The 13,718-nt window shown below is 42.6% G+C and overlaps 1 protein-coding gene across 1 annotated transcript in view; it reads left to right on the top strand.

Annotated features, from left to right (window-relative positions):
• Positions 1-3,226, top strand: part of tmem8b (transmembrane protein 8B) — a gene marked incomplete at both ends in the record, with an annotated part of 28,763 nt that extends 25,537 nt beyond the window's left edge. Inside the window, one exon of the mRNA XM_079222262.1 lies at positions 2,891-3,226. Within this exon, the coding sequence (XP_079078388.1) occupies positions 2,891-3,226 (336 nt within the window). The remainder of the gene's footprint in view (positions 1-2,890) is intronic.
• Between the last annotated feature and the right edge of the window lie 10,492 nt (positions 3,227-13,718).

The following is a 13,718-nucleotide window of genomic DNA, read 5'->3' as shown; positions in this document are numbered from 1 at the left end:
TTTAAGCTCAGGGCGGGAACATGGGGCTGGTACATGTGCACGGCGGGAAAAGAAACGGTGGTTTTCTGACCAATGAAGCTACTTTACATTAGCATGGAAAGGGGCTTTAAAAGTTTTGCAGCCTGTGGGTATTAGTCACGGGTTGTAGTTCCATTATAAGTCAGCTTGTACTTCCACTGACTCTTCTCCGAGTCATAATGTGCTCCCTGAACTGAGAAGATAAAAAAAAAGTCTTTCAGGCAAGGTTCTTGGAAGAGAAAAAAAGAAAAATAAAGAGCCTTTAACACCAAACCTCTGACATGAGTTTGAAAACAAGGTTTGCGGTTTCCTCGGAGAAAGCTTTGCTTTGAATAAAGTGTGGGAGTTGTAGCTCTGAGAGGATCCTGCGGAAACAGTGGAAGACGAGGCGCTGTTTAATTCCGCCGCCATGTTAAAACCTCCCCAGCTATGAGACGGTACGTGTTCATCATGCAAGCGTTGTCTTCTGAGATGAGCGATCAGCGCTTCAGAATTCACTGTGAGATTCACATGACGCCGCTGGCTTCCACTTTGGCTGGCTTTCCTTTCGGCTCCGGCACATTTGCAATTCAATTATGGATGGCTTGTTGACATATGCTATTTGACAAATATAAAATATCACGGTCTGGTGCACTGTGACAATATCTACAATTTTCTGACAAAGACAAATAACCGCACACTAACTAGCGCACCAACGTCTCTATGAAAGGTCACTTGGATCTTATGCTAATGTTGCTGTTATTTTTGTTTTGTTTTCTTTCTTTTTCTTTCAAACTTGTGCGCGCTTTGATCTCTCGACACTTCATAATTCATCAGCAGCTCAACAGCACACGTCTACGTTCGAGCACTCTGTGCCGCCGCCGCCATTTTTCTCCAAGATCCCCCCTTTCATTTCAGCTTGTCATGTTCCTGCAAAAGCCCCGGCGTTCCTGAACGTTCCCAGACACAGACGAATTAGATCAGTCAAGTGAAGGGCACGGGGCGTCTGCTGCCTGGCGGAGGCGTCGGCGGCAGCAGGGAGAAGTTCAACTCTGTCAATGCCGAATATCCCCGGCCCTCCCAACTAAACGATGGCTATGATTTAATGCGGGAAAAGACCATGCAGGGCTGCAATTGTTTGTCTTAACCGAGGAAAAAGAAAAGAAAGTGCAGTTCCAAAGGGACTGGAGCAAGCAGCAACACATGTTTCTTCCTCACTTGGCTTCATATAGATTATGAGTCTTTAACCTAAAACGCCTTCAGCATAATAACTCAATCAGAGCCATTTTACCAACAGAATGCATGTGATTATCTGCGTCTCTCGTGAAAGGCTCGCATCTCCCTCGACGGCGTCGGGATTCTTTATGGAAATGTTTTGGTTGGGGGAAGAAGAAAAAAAAGAAAGAAAGAGAAATCGAATGAAAGCAATCAGTGTTTATGAACCGATGAAAATAGAGCGCGAGCTCAATGATGAAGCGCTCTCTGAACGCTGTTTGGGATGAGATTAAATGTCCGAGTCCCCTTTTCTGCGCCGCGAACGAGCTCGTGAGCTCTGTGCTGAACAAACAGAAACAGCTTGTACGCGTTACTGGTGTAGACAACAAGCAAAGAAATCAAAGAAATCAGCCCAAAGCGCTGATTAGCCAATCGGAGGTGACCAATTGAAAACATCTTTTCGGCGGATTACGATCATTGTGATGGACTTTACTTTGCGGCGGGAGGCATTCAGACAATAAAACCAACGGAGATTCATGAAGAACCTCTCTCTCTCTCTCTCTCTCTCTCTCTCTCTCTTTCTCTTTCTCTTTCTCTTTTCCTCCAATCAAAGCCAGCAGACTGCTGCACCCTTACCCAAATCCCATTGGTCTAAATTTTTGAATAACTGCTCCCTGTGTGTTCTCCCACTACAATTTCCTGCTTATACATGAAATGTGTTCATTAAATTAAGGGAAAGGAGAACATTAAATACCCTTTGAGATCAACTGGAAAAGAAATTAACTGCAGAGTTGAATGGGTCCCTTGGTTTCCTAATAGTTTTCTGGAAAGAAACTGACTCGCAACTGTTTATCTTGGAAAAGTTTATTGGAATTTGAGACTCGTTAGGAGAAAACACCGAGCATTTAGCTTTTTTTCGGTTTCTAGCACAGCTGAGACGGTGTCATAAACTGGAGTTATCTCCCAGATCTCAACACCTTCAACTAAGCACAGTACCGCCACAAGGGATCTTCTAACGGAGCATATGGCACTCAATTCCTCTCCAAGGTAGTGGAGCCAACTGTACGTTCATAGATTTAAACTCTTTCAAAGTGTGTTTGTCACCCGAGTGGAATTTATTTCCTTTCTCTGATTGCTGCGCTTTTTGTTTTACTCTCATAGCCACGTAAACGTGTTTCAACGACACCCGGGTATGTTTGCCCGGAGACGCCTTAATGCTGCTCTGCTCCACCGTGAACTGGTCAGATCAAATATGGTATTAAATTGGGTTAGCAAATAGAACCCGGTATTTCAATTTATTGCCATTGTGCAGTTCTTTCCTGGAAATTCCTCTTCTTCCAGTAAACTCCCAACTCCACTCGTCTTTGAACAAGCCGCCACATGCCGATTCCTTCTGCGCCCTAAAATCTATAGTTGTCAATGTAGACACACAGAAGGGCGCAAGCGACGTCATGCCCTTCCGTTCCGTCCGAGAACAACCTCCCAAGCAACTATGGATGAAGGGATGCACCTCCCAAGCAATTTAGGATGAAGGGATGGTTCAGACGGGAACAGCTGGCGTTTTCTCGCCTTCTGAGACTCAACATGAGACCACCCCCTTTAGGCAGGGTAATTTCCCAGCTCCCAAGTATAGATATAGATATCAATGTATTGAAACAATGTTTTATGTGTTCGTCAGACGGTGCGCACCATTCGCCGGCGGCGCTGCTACCCGCCCACCTGGAAGCGCTGGGTGTTCTTCCTCTTCCCGGGCACCATGATCGCCACGTCGGCCGTGGCCCTCTACGCCTTCGTGGAGACGGAGGAGAACTACTTCTACATCCACAGCATCTGGCACATTCTGATCGCGGGCAGCGTGGGCTTCCTGTTGCCGCCGCGTGCCAAGTCGGACGCCAAGGTGACCCCGCTGAAGCGCCGGCGGGGCTGCGGCTATCAGCTGTGCGTCAACGAGCACGAGGAGCTGGGCCTGGTGGACCCCGCCATCATCTCCATCAACAGCATCTGCACCAGCTGATAAACTCCCCCCACACACACACACTCAGCCTTTTACCTTAGAGACACTTCATTGCCTTCTTTTACTTGGGAAATTCACACACGGGAAATTAAGCCAGAGAACTCAAAAAAGCAATGTAAATACTTTAATGCAGACGTGACACATTGGACATTTTTCTTTCTTTTTGTTTGTTTCGGGAGGGGGATGGGCGGGGCAGGGGTTGTTATTGTCATGGAAAATACTATCAATACAACTGTAATTATTATTATCTATAGTTAAAGTTGTTCTGAAGAATTGTGGGTGTACAGTGGCACACTGTTGTTTGTGAATATGTATTTAAAGTCAAAGCTGAAACACTGCTGCTATCTGACGGTGACTGTAAAACTGCTTCTGTTGGTTATTTATTGGTGGTCCTGTGAACGGGCCAGTTATTTTACTGTTGGGGAGGGTGGGTGGGGGTGGGGGGAGCATTTATCAAGGGCACGGCTTTTCTGAAATTCTTTTCGAATATATCTTTTTGCACTGAGACACACAAAAATGTTATTCTGTACATTTTTATAACAATATAAACTATACAGTGGGCATCACAAATGTAAAACCTAGTCGTCACGTGGAATGTTAGACTGTCTTTTGCAATCGCAATGTATCGCTTTTACACGAATGTGCAGGTTGTTTTCTCGACGGGAACAATTCCAAAGTCCAGCTGCCTGTTGAGACGAAGAGACGAAGAGGGGGAGGGGCGGGATGATCACCAGAGACCTCAAAACCAAGACCTCACCTCCCTGTTTCTTTTCTGACGGGACCTGTGTGACACCACATTCATAAACAATAAATGTTTTTTCTTTCTTGCCTCGGCATCACTGCTACTTTCGAAGCTTTTCAACACAGTGCGCCTCCCACGCAGACGTCACATTGCAATCCGTGCCCTAATGGAAGGCATGAGGTACTCAGACAGTGAGATGAGACGCTGTCAACAGCGGTCTCCCAGGAATAGCGAGAGAGAGGGAGAGATAAATAATTCTCCCACAGAGCAGCAGTGCGAGCGCAGCTTCAGAGCGTGCTGTCGATATGCAGCCTCTCTCTTATATAAGGGAAGAGGGAGGTGTTCGGCTCTGTGATTTATGCCTTTATTCCATCAGCCGCTCCTCGCTATTCATCATCCCGGTTGCACGTTCGCTCTTTTTCAATCACATTATCAGAGAAAAGAAAAACAGAAGAATTCTTGTTGACCCAATATCACGCTTATAAACACGAATCTACGGCTATGCTCAGCACTTAAGATGAATGCTAATGTGAAAGCATGCTAACATTTCATAATTAACTCTAATTACAATATGAGACTGATGGCTATGTAATTAGCTTTGCAGGTATTTGGTCATTAATGGTCAGCAGGAAAATGTAATTTTCTTTACCAGAAGATGGCGCTGGATGAAAGGCCCGGGGATCAAAGTGATCGCAAATTCATCCTCTGGGGATCACAATGATGATGCTAGTGTGTTGATGTTTAGCAGGTATCGTTTTCACTTTCTTAGTTTGATGTGTTAGAATGTCAGGTGCAGGTATTCAGTCATAAACTAAAGTATTGGATGAAAATATGGTTTTGGCCAGATAAAGGCACTAAATGAAAGGTCGGGGTATAAAGGTGACTGTAGTAGAACGAGTTTCTATTAGGAAAGCGTTAGCTTAGCATAAAAGACGCCATCAGAATAAAAATTGTTAATAGTATGACGTGTGAGCATGCTAACATCTTAGTGTGACGTGTGAGCATGCTAACATCTTAGTGTGACGTGTGAGCATGCTAACATCTTAGTATGACGTGTGAGCATGCTAACATCTTAGTGTGACGTGTGAGCATGCTAACATCTTAGTATGACGTGTGAGCATGCTAACATCTTAGTATGACGTGTGAGCACGCTAATATCTTAGTATGACATGTGAGCATGCTAGCATCACAGGCTTAGGCGGATGATGATATTAGTTTTGCAGTTGGAAACCTCTAGTCTATTCTTGTTATTTATCAACTAAAAAATAATGTGTTGATTAGAGGCTTTAGATGTGAGTCAGGCTAGCTGCTTCCCTGTGCTGTTAGTTTTTATGCTAAGCTAAACTAATCATCTCCTGGCAGACGGACATGAAAGTTGTAGACCTATGTATCATCTCATATCAATGTCGGTAAGAAAGTGCAGAAGTGTATTTCATTCCTTTCAGTGTCTAGTGGCACAAAATAAACACACACACACACACACACCTACACCCTCGCTCCAGTGACCTATTCAATATTTTTCAATTCAAGTTTTGCCAGCTAGACATTAATTTACAGCGCAAGAAAAAAACTATAATAAATCCTCATTTTTACCAGCTGCCACTGCTGTAGCTAATTATGCATCAATTCTTTACTCCAAATGTTTCTGTTGAGCTTCGAGAACGTGATAGAATGAGGTCACTTCTGGGTATTTAAAGTCTTCACCATAACTTTTCTTCCTGTCTCTTTCTGTCCAGAAGAAGAACAAAGATGTCCACAGTTAAGTGGTGTTTCTAAATGTGAAACAGGAGCAATATATCAATAGACAGTGGAATTGCGTCCTGCTTTTATCTAAATTGTGCTGAATCCTCCTCACATAATACATTTTCTTACATCTAAGATGATGAACAAGGTATAACACACATAGCCTATATGTTGGAGAGAGTCTGTGTAGCTTTCCTCTTCTCATCAAGAAGAAATACAAATTGGCTCTTTTCCCTTTTGTGATTCCGGCAGATACTTTAGGAACAGCACTCTGGGAGGATTCAGTTGATACTGAAGTGAGAAATAAAGTGCCGTTGAAATGCAAAACGAAATACTGGTTAAATCAACTATGTGAAGTTCTATATTGGCATTTCTCCATCGCTGTTCTGCCGCTTCTGATGAAACGCCAAAGTAATGAAAGTGTGTGCGATAAGAGACTCGATATTCCAAGTGGAGAGTGGGAATGAAAGGCCTGTGACTGCACTTAATGAGACAAATTACACCAAAATGACAAGGTGTTAGATATTGAAATGTTCAAACAGTGGACATCTCTGTACTTCCACACCACACAGAACCAAAGAGAGTACCTTCTTTGTATTCATGGTTCTTGGCTAACACATCTATAACTGGATTATTACTCTGACACGCCATAACCCACAGCACTCCAGCAATTTCAGCTCGGCTTATTTGCATGGCTGTTTTCTCCCCCTTGGATAAATCCTGCCGTCTTCAGAGTTCAGAGCGACGGCGGTGGGCTCAGCGCCGAGATGGGCCTTTTTTGCTACTTATCTCATTTGGCTTTTTGCGACCTTACGTATTGCCGGTCCACCTCATTCTTCAAAGACAAAACACTTTTGATCTAACGGTAGCTCTGGAAGGGAAAACAGGCGATCACCAAATTCAGTAGCATTCGTCCTCTGGGAAACAGGAATTTCTGTAGAAAATTGAATGGCAATCCATTGTATATTTGTTGAGACGTTTCAATCTGAAACGCCGATGTTCCCAAACTACGGCAGGAAGGTTTTTTGTAAAGACTTTTTTTTTTGTTTATTCAGGATTCATGGTGATATTCACAAGAATGTGATTCTTCACACATTCATAAAATGGCAAACGCCTATTGCTGCCACAGTTTTGAGCATATTCATGCATATAAAGGCTCACCTTAGAGGTGTGCCAGCTCTCAGTGATGCACATTCCTATAAACTATTTATGTTCTTAATTAAACCTGCAGAAAGGTTCGGAGACAGATGTGTGCTGTCAAAAAGCGAGTTTCATAATGATGGATCAGCGCAGGCGTCACGACAACAGACTCTGCTGATGTTCTGAAGCACAGCGAGCGATTAGACAAATTGCTGCACACAACATGTGGAAAAAAAAGAACCGATATCAACCCAAGCATAATTGCGAAGTCGTCAGACAGGCGAGTCATATTCATTTGAATACTAATTAGTGTCGGCTTTATAAGAGTTGATACAACGTGAGTTTAAAATCCACACAAGGCAGCGTAACACACATTATGAACGGCATGCTACCTGAAAGTTATAGTACAGGTTAAATAAAGTACCGCACTAATTTACCTCCAGGCCTGCTGTAGCTATGGTTAAATAAAGTACAGCTCTGGGGGTGCAGCAAAAGTCACCTCAATAAACGTTGATGACGTCGCTCAGCAAAAGCAGCGTGCAAAACTGTTGACTTTCATTTAAAACGATTGCAAAAAGCCACTGCTGCCTTTTTGTTCTTCTGTTTTGCTCGGCACCACGGAATGAGTGCTAACGTTAGCTTAACACAAAGCATGAACTGTAGACCACCTACGGTTTAAAGTAATGGAAAAAACTTACCTGGAATGTCAAGTATCGCACTAATTAGCTATCTGCTGTTTTCTGTTCATATCATGGTACCTATGGGGGAAAAACTACTCATATATAGTCTTTCCGGGTTTCCAGCCACAGCCTCCAGGTCTGTTAACAGTTGAGGAAGTCCTATAGCTCTGGGTGTCCAGGAAATAATAATAACACCTCATGAAAATTACTTTTTTTGTCAACAACAGGTGTTCAGAACCTGCTGCGAAAACGCGAGGCAACGCAGCTGCGTGCAGAAACGCTTCACCCTCATTGAAAACATTGCATACAACGTCTGATCAGGGCCGGACAGAAGGGGAACAATAGATGCTCCTGAAATTGCAGGTGTATCTGTGAGAAAGATGGAGAGTTATTAAATCCTGCAGAGAGAACAATTTTGAAAAATGAAAACAGCTTATTTCTAAAAATATGGCCAATTTTATTCAGTTTAGAATTGTGTCAACAGAACTGCTCATCCCAACATCTCAGACGAGGCCGGTTCTAAAAGGTCAAATCATTGATGACCAAAACCCATTAAGAACAGACAAGGGAAACCTGTACACCGCACAGACGTCCATGGCCTTCATGAACAAATTAATTATCTTTATTCACATTGCACTTCTTACAGCAGAACCATCTCTCACGCACTGCAAACACTCAAGTAGAAGTTAGTGAGCATCACTCCGGCTCCCTCCACCAAAAGCCGATGGGATTTCTTTGGATAATTCCATCTGTAAGTATCACAATGACAGAATGTGTGACTGTTTTAGTCACAAAACTAAAAGATTGACAGTCCATGGTCCTATTTGTGTCAGTTTAGGGGTCCTTATTAAAATATACAACAACTTAGATGGTGGAATTGTAGCATTAAAATGTACCGTACACAACTTGCCCATTGTGGTTGAGCGATAGCTTTCGATGAAAACATGAAAACATGAAAACAGTAGTGTTGAATGAATCTGCAACTATTTTATTAATCAATTAATCGGTTTGTGTAATTTTTTTCCAGCCTTTTAAATGTGAATATGGTCTGGTTTCGTTACTCCTCTGTGTCTCTTTGACGAAACAAGACATTTGAGGTCGTCACCTTGAGCTGATTTATGTATTTCCCCATTTTATAGACCAAACAACTATTGATTAATCAAGAAAATAATGAATAATTAAGGTTACAGTTAGTTGCAGTCCTGAAGAACAATCAAATGAACTATTTAAAGCCGCTCGGAAGCGGTGCTGCAGAGCGAGAGGGTTATAAAAGAGAAGAGGGAGCAGTTTGTGCTCCAAGGTCAACCGACAGATACATAATGTGGTCCAGGGAGCAGAAACGCTGAAGGGCTTATTGATGATGAGTCATCTTTAAGCCTCTTTTCATCCAGATGGGTCTGAATTTGAAGAAAGCCAAAAGGATGCATTTAACCTACACCGTCTGTTGCCCACCATTAGGCATGTTGGTCGATCGGTAATGGTTTGGCCATCCGGTGAGAGTCATCAAGTCCGATGTTTGTTCTGCACAATTGCATAGCAACCAGGAAATATGAGGCCATTTCATAGGACCAGACGCACTCTAGGGTGCAAACAGCGGTCCGTAATGATAATGGGTTAGTTTGGGTTGAGTTAATTTATTTCATCTGGGATGAGCCGATTTTATCACAACGTTGATTATTTCCAATTTTCATCAAAACATTGGCTTTCCCTGCATCTCCATCACGACATCAGTCACTTACACTGAGCTAGCAACACTTGAAGACTGCTTCATTCGCCTCAAGAGTCAGACATTCTGCTTAAAAGTTGCCATTTTAATATGAATGGGAGATTAGCAGATGTCCGTGGGGGAGATTAGAAGTGAGGAGAGAGAGAAAGCACAGAGAGTTGTTACAGCTTTTGCAGCTCTGTCTGCAGCGAGGCTCCTTCTGAAGCTGCAGCTGCACCGTTCGGAGAGGCTGAGGGGAAAGTGGAGACTTTTGAGCTTCATCCCAGCCCTGAACTCAGTGCTGCAGGTTAAATACTGTTGGCTCCCGGGGAACAAGCCCAGCAAGGAGCGTAGCCATTAACAGGAGGAGGAGAAGGAAGTTTCAAACCTGGAAATTCATTTTGCCAATGCGCAGATGCTCGCTAGTGCTGATTTTCATTTGGCGGGAGGTGGGGGTCTGTAATGTCAAAGTACAGGCAATGTACAGAACATTCTCTACCTGGACATTGTCTAGTTATACCTAATGGTGACCAGTTTACACTGTGCAACCACTACCTGCAGGACTGGTGCTCTCACACAGTGTGCAGCCAATCGATATCACATATAGAAACCCAGAGGCCAAATCCTATAATGGTGTCCCTCAGGACTCCTTATTGCTGAAGTATTACATTCTAGTTTGTTATGTACAGTGATTAGATGTTTGTTTTTTTGCCTGTAAGCTATTTTACCTTGGATGCCGATGCTGATCCACCACTTTGTTTCAGACTGAAATATCTCAATAGCTATTGTCATTCGATTTGGTTCAGTTATTCATGATGGATCCTTCTGACTACCTCAGCTACCTGACTTTTCCTATAAAAAAAAAGCCACCATGAGGTTGACGTTTGTGGTTTTGAGTGAGATTTTTCGACAGCTATAGTGTCCAGGCATTCAGGATGAATTGCTTTCTGTTTTATGACTAAATGCCTGAAAAATTAACGACATTCCCATCAGCCTTAGCTTTACCTTGTATTCAGTGCTGATTAAAAGATGTCAGCTTGCTGGCGCCTTTAACACACTAAACTAAGACGGTAAACATGGCTCTCATTATATCTGATTTGCATTAGCATTTTGGCACAGAAATATATTTGAATCAAAAGATATAAACCAGCTATTTGTGTTGCACAAAAGCAAAGGGAACAATGATTGTATATTCTGTCAGTCTTTCTCCGCTGAAATTGTTTCCCAAATAACATCTGCTGGTATTAATAATTCAGATGTAATGGGGATTTTTGTTTATCAGAGCCGGGAGCAGACTGACTCCACATATAAGACCAGGTCACAATTATTACAAACATCATTACATTAGGTTGCACAGGAAATTACTCGATGAGATGAGATGAGAAAGTGCCGCACAAAACTAGAGCACAAATTGTTTTTATGACTTGTATTTATTAGTTTTCTCTCAAATGTAATCCATCGTCAGGTTGATACAGTACTTGTAATTAGCCTGTGAGCTATCAGCCTCAAATAATAAACACTGAAATCAGATAAATTGAATACACATCAGAGTCTGCACACTGATTCTGATTATCCAAATTCCTTGTCTAATATATTCCTTTTATTTCAGACTCATTAGTCCATATAGCAACAAACACAAATACAACAACAATATATAAAATACAATACAATACGAGGACACAGATATAATCATTGCAGTTAAAAAATCACTCGTGGTTAAAAACATACAGACACTTGTTCCCATATTTCCAGAAACAAGAAGAATACTTTTATAATTACATTGAATTCATTTAATCAACATTTAAATTTGTACATAAAATTCCTCAACACACATTGAAAGTGGGAAAATTACGAGTCACAAACATATGACGTGTCCATCTGGGTAATGAGCACTTCTATCCTGGTATCCTCAGACAGAAATGAAGTGTTGTCAACACGTTATTGCTGGAAACTCGGAGAACAGTATCTGACGAGTTTTAATATTTTACATTCAGCCATCAAAAGTTGTGATCGTGAACCATGAATCTTGTGGGTGGCGCTGCACCAAATCAGCCCTTTAAATCAAAATGAATGCCTTCAACTATAGAAGGGTACTCAGTAGAACCCCTTGGGTGAGTTTTAGATTTAACTCTTTGCAATATTAAAGCTTTCTCGGTAGAATCCTGTGGATGGGTTCTAGATGTAACCCTTGGAAAATAAAAAGGTTCTCAGTAGGACCCCCTAGGATGTGTTCTGGATGAAACTCTTGGAATATAAAAAGGGAGGACACCCTGCGTGGGTTCTGGATTAAACCCTTGGAATATAAGTAGGTTCTCAGTAGGACCCCCTGGGTGGGTTCTGGATGAAACTCTTGGAATATAAAAGGGTTCACGGTAGAACTCCAGAAACGGGTTCTCGATGAAAGAGTTCTGGGTAGTACCCATTGGCTGGGTTCCTGTTCGCACCCTTAAATGCTGGAAAGGTTCTGGATAGATCCTCCAGTAAGGATTTGGGGTTGAACCATTACACCATAAATGTCTGTAGAACCTCGTAGAGCGGGCTCTGGATGAAACCTTTCCACACCTGGAACCTTTTCAGAAGGTTCTACCAGAAACTGTTGTGACGAGAAGAAACGTTGATTTGGAGTTGTGACCCAGCGGGAAGTGTTTTAATGACCACAAGGCACCTTCAACAAGACCAGAGTTCAGGACTTTCAGCAGAAGCTTCATCGTGTAATTCAGCCTCCCAGATCACTTTCCATCAATCAGACCAATCGGTTGAAACACAAACAAAGCCCATCCGGCTTTCCAAATATGCTATGTTCTTTTGGTGTGAGGACAAGTTGAAGAACCTCCTATGGTTCTAGTTAGCAGCTCAATGTCTAAGAGTGCACTGACAGTCACATGAAATCTACGCTAAGAGCTGTTTTAAACAAGTACCAAATGGAGAGGTATGGAAGGTTGAGAAAACTGTCACAACAGAGCAACGTGAATGTGTGTAGCTCCACTTATCTGATGTGGCTCCGCTCTGCTCCTCCTCTGATTCCTGTCAGCGCACACTGGACCCAAACCCATCGAGCAGACAGCCCGGCAGTCTGATGGGACCGGAAAGGTCACGCTGCATTTCAGACGCCGTGTAGGGAGGGATCGGCCGAATGCTGGAGCTCGGAGATTCAATAAGGTCTGCTGTGGGTAGATATCGTGTGCATCACAAAGGGACTAAAGGGGTTGCTGGCTTCTGAAAGTGTGAGAAGCCTCGGGGGTTTGTAGAGTGCTAATGATGCTCGCAGTTTAAGATGCAATCATTGTGCGGTTTCAAAATAAAGGGTCCTTGTCCATTATCTTGGTATAAAATATCGGAAAATGTATGTGAAAGGGGTCCCGGGGCCAGTACTACGAAGCAGGATTTGGGTTTAGTGAGGTAACTTTTAGCCCAGCTTCGGGTTTCAGTCCTACAACGAAGGTTCACTTCTTACCGAGGCTAGATTATGTTCGATATAAGAGATCAACTCGTATAAAAGCACCGGATGAATGCAGATGTGGTGTGATGAGGCGAGTATGATGCATGATGTTTTTAGCCTCATTCTGCAGTCCCCGGCGGTGTGAAATCCCTTTAAACTGCAGGTAAAACCAAAATAAATCTGTCACCTCACAGAAAATGTGTGTTCAACCACCCGGCCAAATTTGAATGAATAAAACATTGGCAAGAACATAAAATGATGTTTCAAAATCATGGAAAAAAAAATAAAAAATTATTCTCTGTTGTGAAATGCTGGTTGCGTGTTCGCTGAAGGCTCTGAAACCGCGGCCCCAACCGGGGGTGATGGTTGATTACATATTCATGTGAAGTTAAAACGACATGTTGGACGTTTAACTGAAACAAACGAACGACGGGCCGGTAAGGAGCCAGACAGGAAAAACTTTCAACAAGCCGCCGGTTCTCAGTCGACATGTTGAGAGCCTTAAGAGGCAATCGAATTTCCCCAATCTCGAATCTTGCGCCTTTTTACGTAAATATGCTTCGCATGCCAGCGAATGTGTCCCAAGTTGTTTTATTTGGACACTTTCTTGACCCAACACCTGCTCTTGATATTTTGCAAATGTCCCTATCTTTCGAGAATCTCGCCATTAGACTTTACTGAATCCTCCATGCCGTGGAGAATTACAGGCTCACCTTCGCAAGGCTATTACTACTAAATATCTTTCAAGATTTATTTGAAATCTTCGGATTATGCTCATATTCAGAATCAGAACCATTTATTCGCCAGGTATGTTTACACAAACAATGAATTTTTCATGGCGGAAGGTGCATAACATTAGACATACAAGACAATATTCTCTTGTTTTTGGAAAAGACGTCAAATCGAAATACAAGATCTCTATAGTAATCCAAATTGCGTGACTTTTTCTTACTACTTTGTACTTCTTCTTGAAGGACAAAGATCACGAAGTACCCTGAAGCCACAACACTGAGCTTCTTTCAAAGAGTGAACTTTCATGCTCA

Source organism: Taurulus bubalis (genome assembly GCF_910589615.1).
Source record: "Taurulus bubalis genome assembly, chromosome: 8".
Taxonomy (NCBI): domain Eukaryota; kingdom Metazoa; phylum Chordata; class Actinopteri; order Perciformes; family Cottidae; genus Taurulus; species Taurulus bubalis.
Note: the sequence above shows the minus strand (reverse complement) of the source record. Positions and strands in the feature narration are given on the sequence as shown.